The sequence below is a fragment of the Eucyclogobius newberryi genome, unplaced genomic scaffold (assembly GCF_026437365.1).
Source record: "Eucyclogobius newberryi isolate DKJ021-1_F unplaced genomic scaffold, fEucNew1.0.hap1 SCAF_7, whole genome shotgun sequence".
NCBI lineage: Eukaryota > Metazoa > Chordata > Actinopteri > Gobiiformes > Gobiidae > Eucyclogobius > Eucyclogobius newberryi.
The window spans coordinates 1,241,038-1,264,132 of NW_027316389.1; the positions used below are offsets into that span (position 1 = coordinate 1,241,038).

The window sequence follows — 23,095 nt, forward strand, 5'->3', positions numbered from 1 at the left end:
AGTCCTGGTTTAGTCCTGGTTTAGTCCTGGTTTAGACCTGGTTTAGTCCTGGTTTAGACCTGGTTTAGACCTGGTTTAGTCCTGGTTTAGTCCTGGTTTAGTCCTGGTTTAGTCCTGGTTTAGTCCTGGTTTAGTTCTGGTTTGGGCAGTGCAGCGATGTCCCTGTGACGTCACGGCTTAGCGTGACTTATCAGCTTGTGATTGACAGCTCTTTGGGCCTATCAGCGGTGAGCGGGGGGCGGGCCGCACATTCCGGGCCAATGAGCGCACGGTTTCATTCATAAAGTGGAGCGGGCGGTTTGTCTGGAGTTTCATAACCGCAGCGAAACCGACAAACCTGTTCCACTTGCGGCCAATCAGCGCCCCGCTCTGCCCCAAACCCCGCCTCCTTTCACCTGAGGCCCTTGAGTGACACTCGCCGCAGCCAATCAGCGCCGGGAGCCGGGCTGCTCTTTATAAAGCGACGCGCGGCGGAACCAGAGCCAAACCCGGTGTTGCTGCCGATCCGCGCCTTCTGCCTCTCGCCTCACGCGCTCTCTGTGGAAATGAGCTGGACGCACGCGCTCCGGGACGCCCTGCACGAGGCCCACGAGCCGCTGTTCTGGGTGGGCGCGTGCACAGTGACGTGCGTGCTGCTGTGGGTGCTCTACAGGGTCCTGTCCGGGATCAGGATCTGGGTTCTGGGCAACGGGAACCTGCTGACTCCGCGCCTCGGCAAATGGGCAGGTGAGTGGGACACAGCGGGTTTTGAGCTGCTTCATCCCGGGCCAAGAGGCACGGGACCCGGGGTAACCCAGGACAGGTGTGGGGCCCCTGCCAGAAGGTCTGGACCAGGTTTGGACCGAGTTCTGGCTCGTTTTTCCCGCAACACGAGCCTGAAGAGGACCAGGTTAGACCAGGTGTTGGACTAGTTTGTCCCTGTTTGGTGGCTCGTGGTCGGGTGCAGGTGCGGGACACCCAGCGTGTGCAGGTGCGGGACACCCAGCGTGTGCAGGTGCGGGACACCCAGCGTGTGCAGGTGCGGGACACCCAGCGTGTGCAGGTGCGGGACACCCAGCGTGTGCAGGTGCGGGGTCTCTGTGGGTGAGCTCCAGGCGGTGGATGGAGCGGGTTGGACCGAGATTTCCCCAGGTTTAGTGGGTCCAAACTCGGTCATGAAGCGGGGGTTAGTGGGTCCACTTCCCCCGGAGCGTGGCTGCTTCGTGAGCCGGGCGCACGGCTTCTGTCCCGGGTTGTTTCATTCGAGTTTCGAGGCTCCACGCGCGGGTGAAGAGCTCCAGAACACAGGGTCTGTGTGCGGGGGTCTCTGTGTGCGGGGGTCTCTGTGTGCGGGGGTCTCTGTGTGCGGGGGTCTCTGTGTGCGGGGGTCTCTGTGTGCGGGGGTCTCTGTGTGCGGGGGTCTCTGTGTGCGGGGGTCTCTGTGTGCGGGGGTCTCTGTGTGCGGGGGTCTCTGTGTGCGGGGGTCTCTGTGTGCGGGGGTCTCTCTCTGTGTGCGGGGGTCTCTCTCTGTGTGCGGGGGTCTCTCTCTGTGTGCGGGGGTCTCTGTGTGTGCAGCTTTGGGGGGGTCTCTCTGTGTGTGCGGGGGTCTCTCTGTGCAGGGGTCTCTCTGTGTGTGCAGCTTGGGGGGGTCTCTCTGTGTGTGCGGGGGTCTCTCTGTGTGCGGGGGTCTCTCTGTGTGCGGGGGTCTCTCTGTGTGCGGGGGTCTCTCTGTGTGCGGGGGTCTCTCTGTGTGCGGGGGTCTCTGTGTGTGTAGCTTTGGGGTAGTCTCTGTGTGTGCGGGGGTCTCTGTGTGTGTAGCTTTGGGGGAGTCTCTGTGTGTGCGGGGGTCTCTCTGTGTGCGGGGGTCTCTGTGTGTGTAGCTTTGGGGGAGTCTCTGTGTGTGCGGGGGTCTCTCTGTGTGCGGGGGTCTCTGTGTGTGTAGCTTTGGGGGAGTCTCTGTGTGTGCGGGGGTCTCTCTGTGTGTAGCTTTGGGGGAGTCTCTGTGTGTGCGGGGGTCTCTCTGTGTGTAGCTTTGGGGGAGTCTCTGTGTGTGTGGAGGTCTCTCTGTGTGTAGCTTTGGGGGAGTCTCTGTGTGTGCGGGGGTCTCTCTGTGTGTAGCTTTGGGGGAGTCTCTGTGTGTGTGGGGGTCTCTCTGTGTGTAGCTTTGGGGGAGTCTCTGTGTGTGCGGGGGTCTCTCTGTGTGTAGCTTTGGGGGAGTCTCTGTGTGTGTGGGGGTCTCTCTGTGTGTAGCTTTGGGGGAGTCTCTGTGTGTGTGGGGGTCTCTCTGTGTGTAGCTTTGGGGGAGTCTCTGTGTGTGCGGGGGTCTCTCTGTGTGTAGCTTTGGGGGAGTCTCTGTGTGTGCGGGGGTCTCTCTGTGTGTAGCTTTGGGGGAGTCTCTGTGTGTGCGGGGGTCTCTCTGTGTGTAGCTTTGGGGGAGTCTCTGTGTGTGTGGGGGTCTCTCTGTGTGTAGCTTTGGGGGAGTCTCTGTGTGTGTGGGGGTCTCTCTGTGTGTAGCTTTGGGGGAGTCTCTGTGTGTGCGGGGGTCTCTCTGTGTGTAGCTTTGGGGGAGTCTCTGTGTGTGCGGGGGTCTCTCTGTGTGTAGCTTTGGGGGAGTCTCTGTGTGTGCGGGGGTCTCTCTGTGTGTAGCTTTGGGGGAGTCTCTGTGTGTGTGGGGGTCTCTCTGCGGGGGAATCACAGACTTGTATGTGGGGCTTAAATACTTTGCTATGCTTTCGACTTCTCCATTTCTTGTTGTTGTTGTTGTGTTACTTTTAATGGCGTTGGCAGTGTTTACCTGGATAATAACTCATCTCAGAAGCTTTTTATATTTGTAGAAAAATATTCAGTTTAGAAAAACCAAAACGTGTCGACTCTGATCCAGGAGTCATTCTCAATCTGTGGATCAGGACCAGGAGCCGCCGCCCACTGGGCGGGGCCTCCTGATGAAAAGGTGTTTTTGGTTTCAACGGAAACTAACCCTTTGTTTACTATTAGCCCTTTAATAGGCCATCAGCCTTTTATTGTCCCTGTCACTCTCTCTCTGTGTAACTGATGACATCACGATGCTGTGGGCGTCAACCTCCGGTTCTTTATAAAGGAGTTTTTTCGGGATTTCACAATCTTTTTATATTTAATCTCACTTTAAAAACGTCATTTACTGCACTTTATTCAACGCACGTTCTTGAAGACGTCTGAGGCTAAAGTATTTCCTTTGTCCTGATGCTTTTTATTTATAATTTACGGGTAAAATATCTGCATCAGAGGATTTATGAACGAAAGAGTGACGTCCCCGAGGGAGCTCAGTCTGTCTCCTCCTCCTCCTCCTCCTCCTCCTCCTCCTCCTCGTGCTGTGTGGCACCTGCTCCAGGGGGCGCTGCTTCTCTGTCTGTCTCTGTGTCTGTCTCTGTCTGAGAGAGCCTCCTCCTCCTCGTGCTGTGTGGCACCTCCTCTCTCTGAGCCTCCTCCTCAGACTTACAGGTTCTTCTTGTTTCTTGTCTTGCCGTTAAAGTTTGTCACGTTTGCCGCGCCTCAGGATTTTCACTCTGGAAAAACCGGCTCCTCCGGAATTTCACTGACGCGTTCAGACAAACTCCGGCTTTCAAGGGAACGCGACCTTTCACTGACCTTTCACTGACCGTTACTTACTTTTTTAATGTGGTTTTCTAACAGAGAGTCTCCAGTGGGAGGAGCCTATTGTACATGTCTAGTGGGCGGAGCTGGTGAAGGTCAAGTACAAAAGTCCTTTCTCCACTTCACAAACCATGCAAATAATGAGTAGATTATATTTGAAGAAATAACTCCAACCAGCAAAGGCCACGCCCTCTACGGGGCCAGAATGCGGAGTCCTGGTTTAGTCCTGGTTTAGTCCTGGTTTAGACCTGGTTTAGTCCTGGTTTAGAGCTGGTTTAGTCCTGGTTTAGACCTGGTTTAGTCCTGGTTTAGTCCTGGTCTAAAACTGATCTGAAAGAAACAAACGTGGACGATCAGCACCGCGGACAGCTCCTTTGGTTTAAGTGTGTGGCACCTCCTCCAGGGGGCGCTGCGCTGCGTGGCACCTCCTCCAGGGGGCGCTGCGCTGCGTGGCACCTCCTCCAGGGGGCGCTGCGCTGCGTGGCACCTCCTCCAGGGGGCGCTGCGCTGCGTGGCACCTCCTCCAGGGGGCGCTGCGCTGTGTGGCACCTCCTCCAGGGGGCGCTGCTTCTCGCTCTGAGCTCGTGAGGCGTCTATTTTTAGCCTGAACACAATTGCGTTTGTTACATAACGCCTGAATCCTGCGCTCTGATTGGTCTAGAGCGCGGCGCTTTGGAGAGTCCTGTCGTGTGATTGGACGAAACTTTGGCTCTTCTGAAGAATGAACAGGATCAAAATGGAAAAGAGAGAAATCACGTTTTGATTGATAAAAAGCACAAACTGTCGGCCCGCGGGCCACATCCGGCCCCACCACGGTTTAAATCGGTCCCACAGGTTTTTGATTGTTTCATGAAGACGATAAAGAACGATCACGATGTGAAATAAGTCGTCTTAACAAAGCGTGAGCAGAAACACTTTATGAAACATGAGTCAGAATAATGAATCATGAGTGTTTCATCACCAGCAGATATTTGTGTTGAGTTTACGCCCTGAACACGAGCGGTGTCTCTGAAGACGCTGACCTCCTCCTGCTCCTCCTGCTCCTCCTCCTGCTCCTCCTCCTGCTCCTCCTGTTCTAAAGCTCTTCCTTCATGTTTTAGTTTGACTGAAGCACAAACACCTGTTGTTTTATGGCTGGTTCTGTTTTTAGGTCAGAGTTTAGTTTCTCTGAATGTGCAGCGCAGATTCTTCACATTCCTGAGCGACTCGCTGCAGCTGAAGCTCTCACGCCACTGATGCCATCAAGTCCCCTACGACTGAGACGTTTGAGCTGCGCAAACGTCACGCCAGCTCTGTGACCCGGTTCAGTCCGGGTTCAGTCCGGGTCTTTCTCTGGAACATTCTTCACATTCTGGTTCCGCCCTGACTTTAGAGCTTTTGCTCTTCACGTGTCACTTTTGCCTCGCGGCGCTGCATCTGGTTTAGTCACTTTTATCGCTGCGCTAAAGCTATCGAACGTTAGCATGGGCTATCGAACGTTAGCATGGGCTATCGAATGTTAGCATGGGCTATCGAACGTTAGCATGGGCTATCTAACGTTAGCATGGGCTATCTAACGTTAGCATGGGCTATCTAACGTTAGCATGGGCTATCTAACGTTAGCATGCTATCACTGTTAACAGTTTATAACACGTTTATAACTGATCCTTGAATTGTTTCATGTTTTATTCTCTTTATTGTTTATTGTAAGCGTTTTATCTCGTGAATCTCAAACTGGGATAAATTGATCCTGTTCTGGTTTTGCTGAACTGAAGTTTGTGGCTCTAAATTGTGTCAAATACGTTTCACACTTTGACTTTGTGCAAATGAATCCACTTTATTTTGTGTCTTAACAATTCTCTTTTTAAAAGTTAAATTCACTAAAGAGAAGTTTTAATGATAAATTCATTTTAATAAAGCAAAAATGTCCAGGTGGAATCCATAAAGTCCATTTTTGTCATGATGTGAGTGTCACTTGAGTCTTTGTTCAGAGGCTCCGACACGAGCAGAACAAAGACACTGTTAAATAAGCCCAGACGTCCGACCTGTTCCACCAGCGAGTCTCTTAAAGGAGCTGAACGCCGCGCCTGAACGCCGCGCCTGAACGCCGCGCCTGAACGCCGCGCCTGAACGCCGAGCGCCTTAATTCAAACTGAGGCACATTTAGTCTGTTCTAGTTTCTTCTGTTCAGCTGGAGCAGGCAAAAGGGGCGGGATTAAATAAGTCGACTATAAAAAGTAAATTTGTTTTCCAAACATTCTCCGGTTCAAAAAACTCTTTATAATTAAATGACTAATAAAATGTGTCATCGACTGGACCCTCGTGTTGGAACCGTCTGAACTTTATTCAAAAGCCAAAGAACTCTGAGGTTCTAGTGACCTGGAGGTTCTAGTGGAGGTTCTAGTGGAGGTTCTAGTGACCTGGAGGTTCTAGTGGAGGTTCTAGTGACCTGGAGGTTCTAGTGGAGGTTCTAGTGGAGGTTCTAGTGACCTGGAGGTTCTAGTGACCTGGAGGTTCTAGTGGAGGTTCTAGTGACCTGGAGGTTCTAGTGACCTGGAGGTTCTAGTGGAGGTTCTAGTGACCTGGAGGTTCTAGTGGAGGTTCTAGTGACCTGGAGGTTCTAGTGGAGGTTCTAGTGGAGGTTCTAGTGACCTGGAGGTTCTAGTGGAGGTTCTAGTGACCTGGAGGTTCTAGTGGAGGTTCTAGTGACCTGGAGGTTCTAGTGGAGGTTCTAGTGACCTGGAGGTTCTAGTGGAGGTTCTAGTGACCTGGAGGTTCTAGTGACCTGGAGGTTCTAGTGGAGGTTCTAGTGGAGGTTCTAGTGACCTGGAGGTTCTAGTGGAGGTTCTAGTGGAGGTTCTAGTGACCTGGAGGTTCTAGTGGAGGTTCTAGTGACCTGGAGGTTCTAGTGACCTGGAGGTTCTAGTGACCTGGAGGTTCTAGTGGAGGTTCTAGTGACCTGGAGGTTCTAGTGACCTGGAGGTTCTAGTGGAGGTTCTAGTGACCTGGAGGTTCTAGTGGAGGTTCTAGTGACCTGGAGGTTCTAGTGGAGGTTCTAGTGGAGGTTCTAGTGACCTGGAGGTTCTAGTGGAGGTTCTAGTGACCTGGAGGTTCTAGTGGAGGTTCTAGTGACCTGGAGGTTCTAGTGGAGGTTCTAGTGACCTGGAGGTTCTAGTGGAGGTTCTAGTGACCTGGAGGTTCTAGTGACCTGGAGGTTCTAGTGGAGGTTCTAGTGGAGGTTCTAGTGACCTGGAGGTTCTAGTGGAGGTTCTAGTGGAGGTTCTAGTGACCTGGAGGTTCTAGTGGAGGTTCTAGTGACCTGGAGGTTCTAGTGACCTGGAGGTTCTTTCATGTTCTTCATCTTTTAAGTTTGTTTTCTTCTTTCAGTCGTGACGGGAGCAACTGATGGAATCGGGAAGTCTTACGCTGAAGAGGTGAAGCTCCTCCTCTTCCTCTTCCTCAGGCTTTTGTGTCATTTTAAAAACTTTTAGTCTCTGAATGTTTGGATCCAGGACTTTTCGCTCTTCTCATCTTCATCCCTCGCTCTTCTCATCTTCATCCCTCGCTCTTCTCATCTTCATCCCTCGCTCTTCTCATCTTCATTCCTCGCTCTTCTCATCTTCATCCCTCGCTCTTCTCATCTTCATCCCTCGCTCTTCTCATCTTCATTCCTCGCTCTTCTCATCTTCATCCCTCGCTCTTCTCATCTTCATTCCTCGCTCTTCTCATCTTCATCCCTCGCTCTTCTCATCTTCATTCCTCGCTCTTCTCATCTTCATCCCTCGCTCTTCTCATCTTCATCCCTCGCTCTTCTCATCTTCATTCCTCGCTCTTCTCATCTTCATCCCTCGCTCTTCTCATCTTCATCCCTCGCTCTTCTCATCTTCATCCCTCGCTCTTCTCATCTTCATCCCTCGCTCTTCTCATCTTCATCCCTCGCTCTTCTCATCTTCATTCCTCGCTCTTCTCATCTTCATCCCTCGCTCTTCTCATCTTCATCCCTCGCTCTTCTCATCTTCATTCCTCGCTCTTCTCATCTTCATCCCTCGCTCTTCTCATCTTCATTCCTCGCTCTTCTCATCTTCATCCCTCGCTCTTCTCATCTTCATTCCTCGCTCTTCTCATCTTCATCCCTCGCTCTTCTCATCTTCATCCCTCGCTCTTCTCATCTTCATTCCTCGCTCTTCTCATCTTCATCCCTCGCTCTTCTCATCTTCATCCCTCGCTCTTCTCATCTTCATCCCTCGCTCTTCTCATCTTCATCCCTCGCTCTTCTCATCTTCATCCCTCGCTCTTCTCATCTTCATTCCTCGCTCTTCTCATCTTCATCCCTCGCTCTTCTCATCTTCATCCCTCGCTCTTCTCATCTTCATCCCTCGCTCTTCTCATCTTCATCCCTCGCTCTTCTCATCTTCATCCCTCGCTCTTCTCATCTTCATCCCTCGCTCTTCTCATCTTCATTCCTCGCTCTTCTCATCTTCATCCCTCGCTCTTCTCATCTTCATCCCTCGCTCTTCTCATCTTCATCCCTCGCTCTTCTCATCTTCATCCCTCGCTCTTCTCATCTTCATCCCTCGCTCTTCTCATCTTCATCCCTCGCTCTTCTCATCTTCATCCCTCGCTCTTCTCATCTTCATCCCTCGCTCTTCTCATCTTCATTCCTCGCTCTTCTCATCTTCATCCCTCGCTCTTCTCATCTTCATCCCTCGCTCTTCTCATCTTCATTCCTCGCTCTTCTCATCTTCATCCCTCGCTCTTCTCATCTTCATCCCTCGCTCTTCTCATCTTCATTCCTCGCTCTTCTCATCTTCATCCCTCGCTCTTCTCATCTTCATCCCTCGCTCTTCTCATCTTCATCCCTCGCTCTTCTCATCTTCATTCCTCGCTCTTCTCATCTTCATCCCTCGCTCTTCTCATCTTCATCCCTCGCTCTTCTCATCTTCATCCCTCGCTCTTCTCATCCTCATCCCTCGCTCTTCTCATCTTCATCCCTCGCTCTTCTCATCCTCATCCCTCGCTCTTCTCATCCTCATCCCTCGCTCTTCTCATCTTCATCCCTCGCTCTTCTCATCTTCATCCCTCGCTCTTCTCATCTTCATCCCTCGCTCTTCTCATCCTCATCCCTCGCTCTTCTCATCCTCATCCCTCGCTCTTCTCCTCTTCATCCCTCGCTCTTCTCATCCTCATCCCTCGCTCTTCTCATCTTCATCCCTCGCTCTTCTCATCTTCATCCCTCGCTCTTCTCATCTTCATCCCTCGCTCTTCTCATCCTCATCCCTCGCTCTTCTCATCTTCATCCCTCGCTCTTCTCATCTTCATCCCTCGCTCTTCTCATCTTCATTCCTCGCTCTTCTCATCTTCATCCCTCGCTCTTCTCATCTTCATCCCTCGCTCTTCTCATCTTCATCCCTCGCTCTTCTCATCCTCATCCCTCGCTCTTCTCATCTTCATCCCTCGCTCTTCTCATCCTCATCCCTCGCTCTTCTCATCTTCATCCCTCGCTCTTCTCATCTTCATCCCTCGCTCTTCTCATCCTCATCCCTCGCTCTTCTCATCCTCATCCCTCGCTCTTCTCATCTTCATCCCTCGCTCTTCTCATCTTCATCCCTCGCTCTTCTCATCTTCTTCCCTCGCTCTTCTCATCTTCATCCCTCGCTCTTCTCATCTTCATCCCTCGCTCTTCTCATCTTCTTCCCTCGCTCTTCTCATCTTCATCCCTCGCTCTTCTCATCTTCTTCCCTCGCTCTTCTCATCTTCATCCCTCGCTCTTCTCATCTTCATCCCTCGCTCTTCTCATCTTCTTCCCTCGCTCTTCTCATCTTCATCCCTCGCTCTTCTCATCTTCCCTCGCTCTTCTCATCTTCATCCCTCGCTCTTCTCATCTTCATCCCTCGCTCTTCTCATCTTCATCCCTCGCTCTTCTCATCTTCATCCCTCGCTCTTCTCATCTTCATCCCTCGCTCTTCTCATCTTCATCCCTCGCTCTTCTCATCTTCTTCCCTCGCTCTTCTCATCTTCATCCCTCGCTCTTCTCATCTTCATCCCTCGCTCTTCTCATCCTCATCCCTCGCTCTTCTCATCCTCATCCCTCGCTCTTCTCATCTTCATCCCTCGCTCTTCTCATCTTCATCCCTCGCTCTTCTCATCTTCTTCCCTCGCTCTTCTCATCTTCATCCCTCGCTCTTCTCATCTTCATCCCTCGCTCTTCTCATCTTCTTCCCTCGCTCTTCTCATCTTCATCCCTCGCTCTTCTCATCTTCCCTCGCTCTTCTCATCTTCCCTCGCTCTTCTCATCTTCATCCCTCGCTCTTCTCATCTTCATCCCTCGCTCTTCTCATCTTCATCCCTCGCTCTTCTCATCTTCATCCCTCGCTCTTCTCATCTTCATCCCTCGCTCTTCTCATCTTCATCCCTCGCTCTTCTCATCTTCTTCCCTCGCTCTTCTCATCTTCATCCCTCGCTCTTCTCATCTTCATCCCTCGCTCTTCTCATCTTCATCCCTCGCTCTTCTCATCTTCATCCCTCGCTCTTCTCATCTTCATCCCTCGCTCTTCTCATCTTCATCCCTCGCTCTTCTCATCTTCATCCCTCGCTCTTCTCATCCTCATCCCTCGTTCTTTCAGTTGGCTCGTCGAGGATTCGCTCTGATGTTGATCAGTCGTTCTCAGGACAAACTGGACGATGTGGCCAAGTCGATCGGTGAGATTGTGTTTTTCACTTGTTTGTGAATCGTGTTTGAGATGAAGAGTTCTCATGTCTTTGTCCTCATGGTTCCTCATGGTTCTCCGAGGAACAGTTCCATGTGGAGACCAGAGAGTTCTAATGTCTTTGTCTTCATGGTTCTCAGAGGAACAGTTCCATGTGGAGACCAGAACCATCGCCGTGGACTTTGGAAAAGCCGACATTTATCCCAAAATCGAGGCGGGACTTTCTGGGCTGGAGATCGGAATTCTGGGTAAGAAGAGACATCATCAACAGCCGAACATTATATTATATTACATTATATACATTATATTATATTATATACGCTCCTCCTTGAACCGACACCTTAACGTGGTGGAGGGGTTTGAGTGCCCGAATGATCCCGGGAGCTATGTTGTCGGGGGCTTCATGCCCCTGGTAGGGTCTCCCAAGGCAAACAGGTCCTAGGTGACGGGTCAGACAAAGATCGGTTCAGAAGCCTCTTATGACGACGACACAATCAAGGCAGTTCACGTCGCCCGGATCGGCGTCACCGGGGCCCCATCCTGGAGCCAGGCCTGGGATGGGTGCTCCATGGCGAGCGCCTGGTGGCCGGGTCTTACCCCACGGGGCCCGGCCGGGCACAGCCCGAAAGAGCGACGTGGGGCCGCCCTCCCGTGGGCCCACCACCCGCAGGAGGATCCATAAGGGGCCGGTGCAGAGAGATCTGGGCGGCAGTCGACGGCAGGGGCCTCGGCGACCAGATCTCCAGACACAGAGACTAACTCTGGGGACATGGAATGTCACCTCGCTGGGGGGAGGAGCCTGAGCTTGTGCGGGAGGTTGAGCGATACCGACTAGATATAGTCGGCCTCACCTCCACGCACAGTTTGGGCTCTGGAACCCATCTCCTCGAGAGGGGCTGGACGCTCCACTTCTCTGGTGTTGCCCACGGGGAGAGGCGGCGGGCTGGTGTGGGCTTGCTGATAGCCCCTCAGCTCAGCCGCCACGTGTTGGAGTTTACCCCGGTGAACGAGAGGGTCGCGTCCCTCCGCCTTCGGGTGGGGGACAGGTCTCTCACTGTTGTGGCGGCCTACGGGCCGAACAGCAGTGCAGAGTACCCGGCCTTCTTGGAGTCCTTGGGAGGGGTACTGGACAGTGCACCGACCGGGGACTCCGTTGTTCTACTGGGGGACTTCAACGCCCACGTGGGCAATGACAGTGACACCTGGAGAGGGGTGATCGGGAAGAACGGCTTCCCCGATCTGAACCCGAGCGGTGTTCAGTTATTGGACTTCTGTGCTAGCCACGGATTGTCCATAACGAACACCATGTTCAAGCACAAGGGTGTCCATCAGTGCACATGGCACCAGGACACCCTAGGCCGGAGGTCAATGATCGACTTTGTTGTCGTGTCATCAGACCTCCGGCCGCGTGTCTTGGACACTCGGGTGAAGAGAGGGGCAGAGTTGTCAACCGATCACCACCTGGTGGTGAGTTGGATCCACTGGCGGAGGAGGAAGCCGGACAGACTTGGCAGACCCAAGCGCATTGTGAGGGTCTGTTGGGAACGTCTAGTGGAGCCCTCTGTCAGTAGGGTATTCAACTCGCACCTCCGGGAGAGCTTCTCCCATGTCCCGGGGGAGGCTGGGGACATTAAGTCCGAGTGGACCATGTTCTCCGCCTCCATTGTTGATGCGGCTGCTCGGAGCTGTGGTCGCAAGGTCTCCGGTGCCTGTCGTGGCGGCAACCCCCGAACCCGGTGGTGGACACCGGAAGTAAGGGATGCCGTCAGACTAAAGAAGGAGGCCTATCAGGCCACTCTGGCTTGTGGGTCTCCGGAGGTCATCGACGGGTATCGGCAGGCCAAGCGAGCCGCGGCTCGTGCTGTCGCAGAGGCAAAAACCCGGGCCTGGGAGGAGTTCGGGGAGGCCATGGAGGAGGACTATCGGTCGGCACCAAAGAAATTCTGGCAAACCGTCCGGCGCCTCAGGAAGGGGAAGCAGTGTCTCACAAACACCGTTTACGGTGCGGGTGGAGGCCTGCTGACCTCGACTGGGGATGTCGTCGGACGGTGGAAGGAATACTTTGAAGATCTCCTTAATCCCTCAGTCACGTCTTCTGAAGAGGAAGTAGAGACCGGGGACTCGGAGGCTGGCTCATCCATCACCCAAGCTGAAGTCACTGAGGTTGTCCGCAAACTCCTCGGTGGCAGGGCTCCGGGGGTGGATGAGATCCGCCCTGAGTACCTAAAGTATCTGGATGTTGTAGGACTGTCTTGGTTGACACGTCTCTGCAACATCGCGTGGCGTTCGGGGACCGTGCCTCTGGACTGGCAGACCGGGGTGGTGGTCCCTCTGTTCAAGAAGGGGGACCGGAGGGTGTGTTCCAACTACAGAGGGATCACACTCCTCAGCCTCCCAGGTAAGGTCTATTCCAAGGTACTGGAGAGGAGAATCCGACCGATAGTCGAACCTCGGATTCAGGAGGAGCAGAGTGGTTTTCATCCTGGTCATGGAACACTGGACCAGCTCTATACCCTCCATCGGGTGCTCGAGGGTTCATGGGAGTTTGCCCAACCAGTCCATATGTGCTTTGTGGATCTGGAGAAGGCTTTTGACCGTGTCCCTCGGGTGTCCTTTGGGGGGTGCTCCGGGAGTACGGGGTCCGGGGCCCTTTGCTCAGGGCTGTCCGGTCCCTGTATGACCGGAGCAGGAGCTGTGTTCACATTGCCGGCAGTAAGTCAGACCTGTTCCCAGTGCATGTTGGACTCCACCAGGGCTGCCCTTTGTCACCGGTTCTGTTCATAATTTTTATGGACAGAATTTCTAGGCGCAGTCATTGGTCGGAGGGGGTCCGGTTTGGGGACCACAGGATCTCATCTCTGCTGTTTGCAGACGATGTTGTCCTGATGGCTCCATCAAACCCGGACCTGCAGCTGCACTGGGACGGTTTGCAGCCGAGTGTGAAGCGGCTGGGATGAGAATCAGCTCCAAATCCGAGGCCATGGTTCTCGACCGGAAAAAGGTGGCTTGCCCTCTCCAGGTGGGTGGGGTGTCCTTGCCCCAAGTGGAGGAGTTCAAGTATCTCGGGGTCTTGTTCAGGAGTGAGGGAAGGATGGAGCGTGAGATCGACAGGCGGATCGGTGCAGCGGCTGCAGTGATGCAGTCGCTGCATCGGACCGTTGTGGTGAAGAGGGAGCTGAGCCGAAAGGCAAAGCTCTCTATTTACCGGTCGGTCTACGTTCTGACCTCACCTATGGTCATGAGCTTTGGGTAGTGACCGAAAGAACAAGATCGCGGATACAAGCGGTCGAAATGAGTTTCCTCCGCCGGGTGGCTGGGCGCTCCCTTAGAGATAAGGTGAGGAGCTCGGCCACACGGGGGGAGCTCGGAGTAGAGCCGCTGCTCCTCCACGTCGAGAGGAGCCAGCTGAGGTGGCTCGGGCATCTGTTCCGGATGCCTCCTGGGCGCCTCCCTCGGGAGGTGTTTCAGGCTTGTCCCACCGGGAAGAGGCCCCGGGGGAGACCCAGGGCACGCTGGAGAGACTGTCTCTCGGCTGGCCTGGGAACGCCTCGGGATCCCCCCGGAGGAGTTAGAGGAAGTGTCTGGGGAGAAGGAAGTCTGGGAGTCCCTGCTCAGACTGCTGCCCCCGCGACCCGGCCCCGGATAAAGCGGCAGAAGATGGATGGATGGATATATTATATACATTATATTATATTATATACATTATATTATATTACATTATATTCATTATATTATATTATATACATTATATTATATTACATTATATTATATTACATTATATTATATAAATTATATTATATACATTATATTATATTACATTATATTCATTATATTATATTATATACATTATATTATATTACATTATATTCATTATATTATATACATTATATTATATTACATTATATTATATTCATTATATTATATTATATACATTATATTATATAAATTATATTATATACATTATATTACATTATATTCATTATATTATATACATTATATTATATTACATTATATTATATACATTATATTATATTATATACATTATATTATATTACATTATATTCATTATATTATATTATATACATTATATTATATTACATTATATTCATTATATTATATACATTATATTATATAAATTATATTATATACATTATATTATATATATTATATTCATTATATTATATACATTATATCATATAAATTATATATTATATTGTATTATATACATTATATTCACTTATTAATAATAAATCCAATCTTATAGTTTTAGTCAAAGATCAAAGTGTTTGAAAGTTTGACAAAGTGACTTAAACACGAGTGAATCTGGGGCGTGTCCAACGTGAAAAGTACACGATGTTCTTCTGCTGTGTCTCTGTCTCTGCTGTGTCTCTGTCTCTGCTGTGTCTCTGCTGTGTCTCTGTCTCTGCTGTGTCTGTCTCTGCTGCGTCTGTCTCTGCTGTGTCTCTGCTGTGTCTCTGCTGTGTCTCTGTCTCTGCTGTGTCTCTGCTGTGTCTCTGCTGTGTCTCTGCTGTGTCTCTGTCTCTGCTGTGTCTCTGTCTCTGCTGTGTCTCTGCTGTGTCTCTGTCTCTGCTGCGTCTCTGTCTCTGCTGTGTCTCTGCTGTGTCTCTGCTGTGTCTCTGCTGCGTCTCTGTCTCTGCTGTGTCTCTGCTGTGTCTCTGCTGTGTCTCTGTCTCTGCTGTGTCTCTGTCTCTGCTGTGTCTGTCTCTGCTGCGTCTGTCTCTGCTGTGTCTCTGCTGTGTCTCTGTCTCTGCTGTGTCTCTGTCTCTGCTGTGTCTGTCTCTGCTGCGTCTGTCTCTGCTGTGTCTCTGCTGTGTCTCTGTCTCTGCTGTGTCTCTGTCTCTGCTGTGTCTCTGCTGTGTCTCTGTCTCTGCTGTGTCTCTGTCTCTGCTGTGTCTCTGTCTCTGCTGTGTCTCTGCTGTGTCTCTGCTGTGTCTCTGTCTCTGCTGTGTCTCTGTCTCTGCTGTGTCTCTGCTGTGTCTCTGTCTCTGCTGTGTCTCTGTCTCTGCTGTGTCTCTGCTGTGTCTCTGCTGTCCCCTGCAGGACACACGGGGTGAGACAGGTTTGTTTCACAAACACTGAACTCACTGATATTTACATTAAAATGTTCAGAACGTGAAACGTATTTAAGTGGGAGGAGTTAAGTTTTAAGTCCAAAAGGCTGAGGGGCGTGGCCTCCTGCCCGAGGGGCGTGGCCTCCTCTGTCCCAGGGGCGTGGCCTCCTCTGTCCCAGGGGCGTGGCCCCCTGTTCAAGGGGCGTGGCCCCCTGCCCAAGGGGCGTGGCCTCCTCTGTCCAGTTTGAATAAAATGGAGCGTTTTGTGCAGAATTTGATACAAAAGTTTGAAAGAACAAAAGTTAAACCTTTGAGAAGTTTAAGTTTATTTGGCACTTCAAGTTCTGTCAAATGTAAGACTTTTACATTTAAAAACAGTTGTTTTGTCACTATGGAAACGTCTGAAATAGATCCAAGTTTGTTCTTTTGCATAAATATTTCATTCATTTTCACTGTTTGTTTCTCCAGTGAATAATGTGGGCGTGTCCTATCACTATCCTGAGTATTACCTGCAAATCCCCGACCTCGACAACGTGAGTGTGTGTGTGTGTGTGTGTGTGTGTGTGTGTGTGTGTGTGTGTGTGTGTGTGTGTGTGTGTGTGTGTGTGTGTGTGTGTGTGTGTGTGTGTGTGTGTGTGTGTGTGTGTGTGTGTGTGTGTGTGTGTGTGTGTGTGTGTGTGTGTGTGTGTGTGTGTGTGTGTGTGTGTGTGTGTGTGTGTGTGTGTGTGTGTGTGTGTGTGTGTGTGTGTGTGTGTGTGTGTGTGTGTGTGTGTGTGTGTGTGTGTGTGTGTGTGTGTGTGTGTGTGTGTGTGTGTGTGTGTGTGTGTGTGTGTGTGTGTGTGTGTGTGTGTGTGTGTGTGTGTGTGTGTGTGTGTGTGTGTGTGTGTGTGTGTGTGTGTGTGTGTGTGTGTGTGTGTGTGTGTGTGTGTGTGTGTGTGTGTGTGTGTGTGTCTGTGTGTCTGTGTGTCTGTGTGTCTGTGTCTGTGTCTGTGTCTGTGTGTCTGTGTCTGTGTCTGTGTCTGTGTCTGTGTCTGTGTCTGTGTCTGTGTCTGTCTGATTTTTAAATGTTCTTTTCTTCCACAGTTCATCACAAACATGATCAACGTGAACATAACGTCTGTTTTACAGGTGAGACTTTTATCAACGAGCTCCTCTGTGTTTCTAAAGTGCTCCTCTGTGTTTCTAAAGTGCTCCTCTGTGTTTCTAAAGTGCTCCTCTGTGTTTCTAAAGTGCTCCTCTGTGTTTCTAAAGCTCCTCTGTGTTTCTAAAGCTCCTCTGTGTTTCTAAAGAGCTCCTCTGTGTTTCTAAAGTGCTCCTCTGTGTTTCTAAAGTGCTCCTCTGTGTTTCTAAAGTGCTCCTCTGTGTTTCTAAAGTGCTCCTCTGTGTTTCTAAAGAGCTCCTCTGTGTTTCTAAAGAGCTCCTCTGTGTTTCTAAAGCTCCTCTGTGTTTCTAAAGTGCTCCTCTGTGTTTCTAAAGAGCTCCTCTGTGTTTCTAAAGTGCTCCTCTGTGTTTCTAAAGCTCCTCTGTGTTTCTAAAGAGCTCCTCTGTGTTTCTAAAGTGCTCCTCTGTGTTTCTAAAGAGCTCCTCTGTGTTTCTAAAGTGCTCCTCTGTGTTTCTAAAGTGCTCCTCTGTGTTTCTAAAGAGCTCCTCTGTGTTTCTAAAGAGCTCCTCTGTGTTTCTAAAGAGCTCCTCTGTGTTTCTAAAGTGCTCCTCTGTGTTTCTAAAGCTCCTCTGTGTTTCTAAAGAGCTCCTCTGTGTTTCTAAAGAGCTCCTCTGTGTTTCTAAAGTGCTCCTCTGTGTTTCTAAAGAGCTCCTCTGTGTTTCTAAAGAGCTCCTCTGTGTTTCTAAAGAGCTCCTCTGTGTTTCTAAAGCTCCTCTGTGTTTCTTAAGAGCTCCTCTGTGTTTCTAAAGAGCTCCTCTGTGTTTCTAAAGTGCTCCTCTGTGTTTCTAAAGCTCCTCTGTGTTTCTAAAGCTCCTCTGTGTTTCTAAAGAGCTCCTCTGTGTTTCTAAAGAGCTCCTCTGTGTTTCTAAAGTGCTCCTCTGTGTTTCTAAAGAGCTCCTCTGTGTTTCTAAAGTGCTCCTCTGTGTTTCTAAAGTGCTCCTCTGTGTTTCTAAAGTGCTCCTCTGTGTTTCTAAAGAGCTCCTCTGTGTTTCTAAAGAGCTCCTCTGTGTTTCTAAAGTGCTCCTCTGTGTTTCTAAAGAGCTCCTCTGTGTTTCTAAAGTGCTCCTCTGTGTTTCTAAAGCTCCTCTGTGTTTCTAAAGAGCTCCTCTGTGTTTCTAAAGAGCTCCTCTGTGTTTCTAAAGTGCTCCTCTGTGTTTCTAAAGAGCTCCTCTGTGTTTCTAAAGTGCTCCTCTGTGTTTCTAAAGTGCTCCTCTGTGTTTCTAAAGAGCTCCTCTGTGTTTCTAAAGAGCTCCTCTGTGTTTCTAAAGCTCCTCTGTGTTTCTAAAGAGCTCCTCTGTGTTTCTAAAGAGCTCCTCTGTGTTTCTAAAGTGCTCCTCTGTGTTTCTAAAGTGCTCCTCTGTGTTTCTAAAGAGCTCCTCTGTGTTTCTAAAGAGCTCCTCTGTGTTTCTAAAGAGCTCCTGTGTTTCTAAAGAGCTCCTCTGTGTTTCTAAAGTGCTCCTCTGTGTTTCTAAAGTGCTCCTCTGTGTTTCTAAAGAGCTCCTCTGTGTTTCTAAAGAGCTCCTCTGTGTTTCTAAAGTGCTCCTCTGTGTTTCTAAAGTGCTCCTCTGTGTTTCAGATGACTCGTCTGGTTCTCCCTCGAATGGTCGACAGGTTTGTTCAAACACTGAAGATTTTGATTTGCTGCTGTTTGTTCTTGTCTCTGATTGGCTGGTTTGCCCCTGAGGCTCCGCCCCTATGTCAGCGTTTGGACCAACCACAGCGCGGCACATCTGATGTAGGCGTTTCCATGGAGACGAGCCTCAGTGAGGAATCTCCCAGAAAAATAATGAAAGTCTATTTTTAGAAACATCACGATCTGAGAAAGGAACAAATAAAGGAGTAAATCTGACGTAAAGGGTACGACGGCTCGATCCTAAATATTCCGTCAAGCCATTGTACCCTTTACGTTGAGCTGTCGTACCCTTTACATCGGGTGTCGTACACATGTCGTACCCTTTACAGCAGGCGTCGTACCCTCTTATGTCGGGCTGTTGTACCCTTTATGTTGGGCTGTTGTACCCTTTACGTCGGGCTGTCGTACCCATGTCGTACCCTCTACATCGAGCTTTCGTACCCTTTACAGTGAGCCATCGTACCCTTTACAGCGGGCCGTCGTACCCTTTACGTCGGGCTGTCGTACCCTTTATGTTGGGCTGTTGTACCCTTTACGTCGGGCTGTCGTACCCATGTCGTACCCTTTACGTCGGGCCGTCGTACCCTTTACGTCGGGCCGTCGTACCCTTTACGTCGGGCCGTCGTACCCTTTACGTCGGGCCGTCGTACCCTTTACGTCGGGCCGTCGTACCCTTTACGTCGGGCCGTCGTACCCTTTACGTCGGGCCGTCGTACCCTTTACGTCGGGCCGTCGTACCCTTTACGTCGGGCCGTCGTACCCTTTACGTCGGGCCGTCGTACCCTTTACGTCGGGCCGTCGTACCCTTTACGTCGGGCCGTCGTACCCTTTACGTCGGGCCGTCGTACCCTTTACGTCGGGCCGTCGTACCCTTTACGTCGGGCCGTCGTACCCTTTACGTCGGGCCGTCGTACCCTTTACGTCGGGCCGTCGTACCCTTTACGTCGGGCCGTCTTACCCTTTACGTCGGGCCGTCGTACCCTTTACGTCGGGCCGTCGTACCCTTTACGTCGGGCCGTCGTACCCTTTACGTCGGGCCGTCGTACCCTTTACGTCGGGCCGTCGTACCCTTTACGTCGGGCCGTCGTACCCTTTACGTCGGGCCGTCGTACTCTTTACGTCGGGCCGTCTTACCCTTTACGTCGGGCCGTCGTACCCTTTACGTCGGGCCGTCGTACCCTTTACGTCGGGCCGTCGTACCCTTTACGTCGGGCCGTCGTACCCTTTACGTCGGGCCGTCGTACCCTTTACGTCGGGCCGTTGTACCCTTGTCGTACCCTTTACGTGAGCGTCTTGTGTTTCAGGTCTAAAGGGGTGGTCCTGAACATCTCGTCGGCCAGTGGGATGTACCCCGTCGCTCTGCTGACCGTTTACTCCTCCACAAAGGTAAACGAGCGTCACGTCTGGAGTGGGAAAAGTGACCACAGGTTTCGGGTTCAAGATGAGGAGAAAGTGGGACCGTTGCCATAGCGACGGACACTAGAGACCAAAGGCCTCATTATAAACAAATGTTATTTACTGTAATAAAGATAAAACGTCATAAATGATTTCTCATATTCTAGTTTAAATGTGTTCAGACTCGACAATAATGGAATGTAGACACCACAGACCCTTTAGACACCACAGACCCTTTAGACAACATAAACCCTTTCAAACTAAAGGGTCTGTGTTGTCTAAAGGGTCTGGTGTTGTCTAAAGGGTCTGGTGTTGTCTAAAGGGTCTGTGGTGTCTAAAGGGTCTGTGGTGTCTAAAGGGTCTGTGGTTGTCTAAAGGGTCTGTGGTTGTCTAAAGGGTCTGTGGTTGTCTAAAGGGTCTGGTGTTGTCTAAAGGGTCTGGTGTTGTCTAAAGGGTCTGGTGTTGTCTAAAGGGTCTGGTGTTGTCTAAAGGGTCTGGTGTTGTCTAAAGGGTCTGTGGTGTCTAAAGGGTCTGTGGTTGTCTAAAGGGTCTGTGGTTGTCTAAAGGGTCTGTGGTTGTCTAAAGGGTCTGTGGTTGTCTAAAGGGTCTGGTGTTGTCTAAAGGGTCTGGTGTTGTCTAAAGGGTCTGGTGTTGTCTAAAGGGTCTGGTGTTGTCTAAAGGGTCTGGTGTTGTCTAAAGGGTCTGGTGGTGTCTAAAGGGTCTGGTGGTGTCTAAAGGGTCTGTGGGTGTCTAAAGGGTCTGGTGTTGTCTAAAGGGTCTGGTGGTGTCTAAAGGGTCTGTGGTTGTCTAAAGGGCTGGGGTGTCTAAAGGGTCTGTGGGTGTCTAAAGGGTCTGTGGGTGTCTAAAGGGTCTGTGGGTGTCTAAAGGGTCTGAGGTTGTCTAAAGGGCTGGGGTGTCTAAAGGGTCTGTGGTTGTCTAAAGGGTCTGTGTTTGTCTAAAGGGTCTGTGTTTGTCTAAAGGGTCTGTGTTTGTCTAAAGGGCTGGGGTGTCTAAAGGGTCTGTGGTTGTCTAAAGGGTCTGTGGTTGTCTAAAGGGCTGGGGTGTCTAAAGGGTCTGTGTTTGTCTTTCAGGCGTTCGTGGACTTCTTCTCTCGTGGTTTGCAGGAGGAGTACAGACGACAGGGAATCATTGTCCAGGTTTGTACAAATTAACTGGGTCAGGGTGTGGCCCCCGGGTGTGGCCCCCGGTGTGGCCCCCGGTGTGGCCCCGGTTGTAGACTGGGTTCACTTGTGGTCATCTGGTCAGAAATTGAGCTCATTTTAGTCCTGATGTGGACTTGATATAGTCTCACTTCATTCATTTGTGGTTAATGTGACGCAGAGGTCAGAGGTCAGACTCCTCTGCAGTGTCTGCTCATGTGTAGGTCTGAGGCGCCCTCGTGTGGCCCAGAGCAGAACTGCAACTGAAAGTCAGTAAAAAGGCTGATTTTTAGAACCAGGTCTTTAATCCGACAGCGACAAATTCACAAAGTACACAGCCCTGAGGAGTCTGTCCAGTGATCCGGGGCTTCTTCATTAGAAGCAGTTGTTTTGACGTTTCGTTGCCACTGAAATGACTTTGTTTGTTTGTTTGTTTGCTTCAGAGCGTGCTGCCCTTCTTCGTTGCCACTAAAATGACGCGCATCAAGAAGCCGACCCTGGACAAACCGACTCCAGATCGTTACGTTCAGGCCGAAGTGACGACAGTGGGACTTCAGACACAGACCAACGGATACTTCCCCCACGCCGTCATGGTAACAGGGCCGAGGGGCCCGAGGGAGCGGGGGCCCGAGGGAGCGGGGGCCCGAGGGAGCGGGGGCCCGAGGGAGCGGGGGCCCGAGGGAGCGGGGGCCCGAGGGAGCGGGGGCCGAGGGCCCGAGGGAGCGGGGCCAGATCTGGTCTGGAGCAGTATTAATGTTGTTGAATCCGCTTCACGTCAAGTTTGAATCTGAAACGTGAGAAAACAAAAAGGGGGCGGAGTCTGTAGAGATGACATCATGACCCGCAGGTTCTTTTAAAAGTCTCATTCTCTTTGTCTCATCGTCTCACACGAGCGTCTCCAGCACTGCCCACGTTTTATAGACTTTTACTGAGACGTTTCAGTCGCACAGACTTTGATGGTTTGGTCATTACAGGTGATTTCAATGTTCATGTTGTAGTGGCAAAAATCTCTGGATAAGACAAAGAAGCAGGTTGTCTGGTTTCAAAAGTAAACAGTTTAATCTTGTGGCTGAATCGGAAAGAAACTCGTGTGGACTCGGCCATTCTCATAGAAGGCCGAGTCCACACGTCTGTCTCTTGCCTGCTTCCCAAACTGTGTCTCTCCCAAGTCCTCCCGTCCCACGTCTGTCCCCTGCCTTAAATCACAGATGGTCACATGACCACACACACACACAGAAGGAGCAAATGGGACATCAAAGAAACAGTGGTTTCAGGAAGGAGACAGTACATAACATTTGCATTAATTCAATTCACATGTCTTGCCTAGTGTGAAACAGAACGTGGGACGTCCCAGTCACTCCAGGAGGTCCGGACATGGACATTTCCAGGCCAAAAGGGGTTGTCAGAACTAAATCTGATTAGAAATAGGATTGAAAGTTAAAAAGTAAAGGGCCAGATTATATTTTTTCCACAACAATGTGCATCATGTTTGTGACAGAAAGAAGCGCTTGATGCCGTCCTTGAAACTAAAGTCCCGTTCTTCTCGTTGTTCCAGGGCTGGTTGACCACTAAACTCGTGCCGATCTCCCTCGTGATCTTCTTCGCCGCCAGAATGAACAGACTCCAGAGGACGGGTTATCTCCACCGACGGAAGCAGAGGGAGCAGAACGGAGCCAGGCCCAAGACCGACTAGAAATCTCACCCACAACCAAGACCTTCTGCCAAAGACCGACCCAAGACCTTCTGCCAAAGACCGACCCAAGACCTTCTGCCAAAGACCGACCCAAGACCTTCTGCCCAAGACCTTCTGCCCAAGACCTTCTGCCCAAGACCTTCTGCCCAAGACCTTCTGCCCAAGACCTTCTGCCCAAGACCGACCCAAGACCGACCCAAGACCGTCCACAGACCGTCCATAGACTGCCCCAGGACCAGGACTAGCCTCGATCGAACCCAGCTGTGTCTCTAAACCTGTGAAACGATTCTGGACCAAACAGACACAATTAGTCAATAAAAATCTGATTTAAAGACTTATTTTTGCCAAAGTGACCTTAAAACTTAAAGTCCCGTCTTGTCTGGCTCCACTAGTTTTATACAAATGTCCACAAACATCTGCTGTAGACCCTCTAAACATCTGCTGTGGACCCTCTAAACATCTGCTGTGGACCCTCTAAACATCTGCTGTGGACCCTCTAAACATCTGCTGTGGACCCTCTAAACATCTGCTGTAGACCCTCTAAACATCTGCTGTGGACCCTCTAAACATCTGCTGTGGACCCTCTAAACATCTGCTGTGGACCCTCTAAACATCTGCTGTAGACCCTCTAAACATCTGCTGTGGACCCTCTAAACATCTGCTGTGGACCCTCTAAACATCTGCT

At 50.9% G+C, this 23,095-nt stretch overlaps 1 protein-coding gene across 1 annotated transcript; it reads left to right on the forward strand.

Moving 5' to 3' along the window:
- The first annotated feature begins 466 nt into the window (after window positions 1-466).
- Window positions 467-22,458, forward strand: hsd17b12a (hydroxysteroid (17-beta) dehydrogenase 12a). Its single transcript, XM_072435678.1, has 11 exons — window positions 467-726; window positions 6,976-7,022; window positions 10,212-10,287; window positions 10,436-10,543; window positions 15,836-15,900; window positions 16,451-16,495; window positions 18,106-18,140; window positions 19,467-19,548; window positions 20,649-20,714; window positions 21,161-21,310; window positions 22,273-22,458. The coding sequence occupies exons 1-11, from the start codon at window positions 546-548 to the stop codon at window positions 22,408-22,410; spliced, it is 993 nt and encodes a 330-aa protein (XP_072291779.1). The 5' UTR covers window positions 467-545; the 3' UTR covers window positions 22,411-22,458.
- The last annotated feature ends 637 nt before the right edge of the window (window positions 22,459-23,095 follow it).

Excerpts from the sequence above, each read along its gene's own strand:
- hsd17b12a (XM_072435678.1), top strand. The coding sequence starts at position 546 with ATGAGCTGGACGCACGCGCTCCGGGACGCCCTGCACGAGGCCCACGAG. Across the intron at positions 16,496-18,105 it reads ACATAACGTCTGTTTTACAG|ATGACTCGTCTGGTTCTCCC; the intron begins GTGAGACTTTTA and ends TCTGTGTTTCAG. Across the intron at positions 21,311-22,272 it reads ACTTCCCCCACGCCGTCATG|GGCTGGTTGACCACTAAACT; the intron begins GTAACAGGGCCG and ends TCGTTGTTCCAG.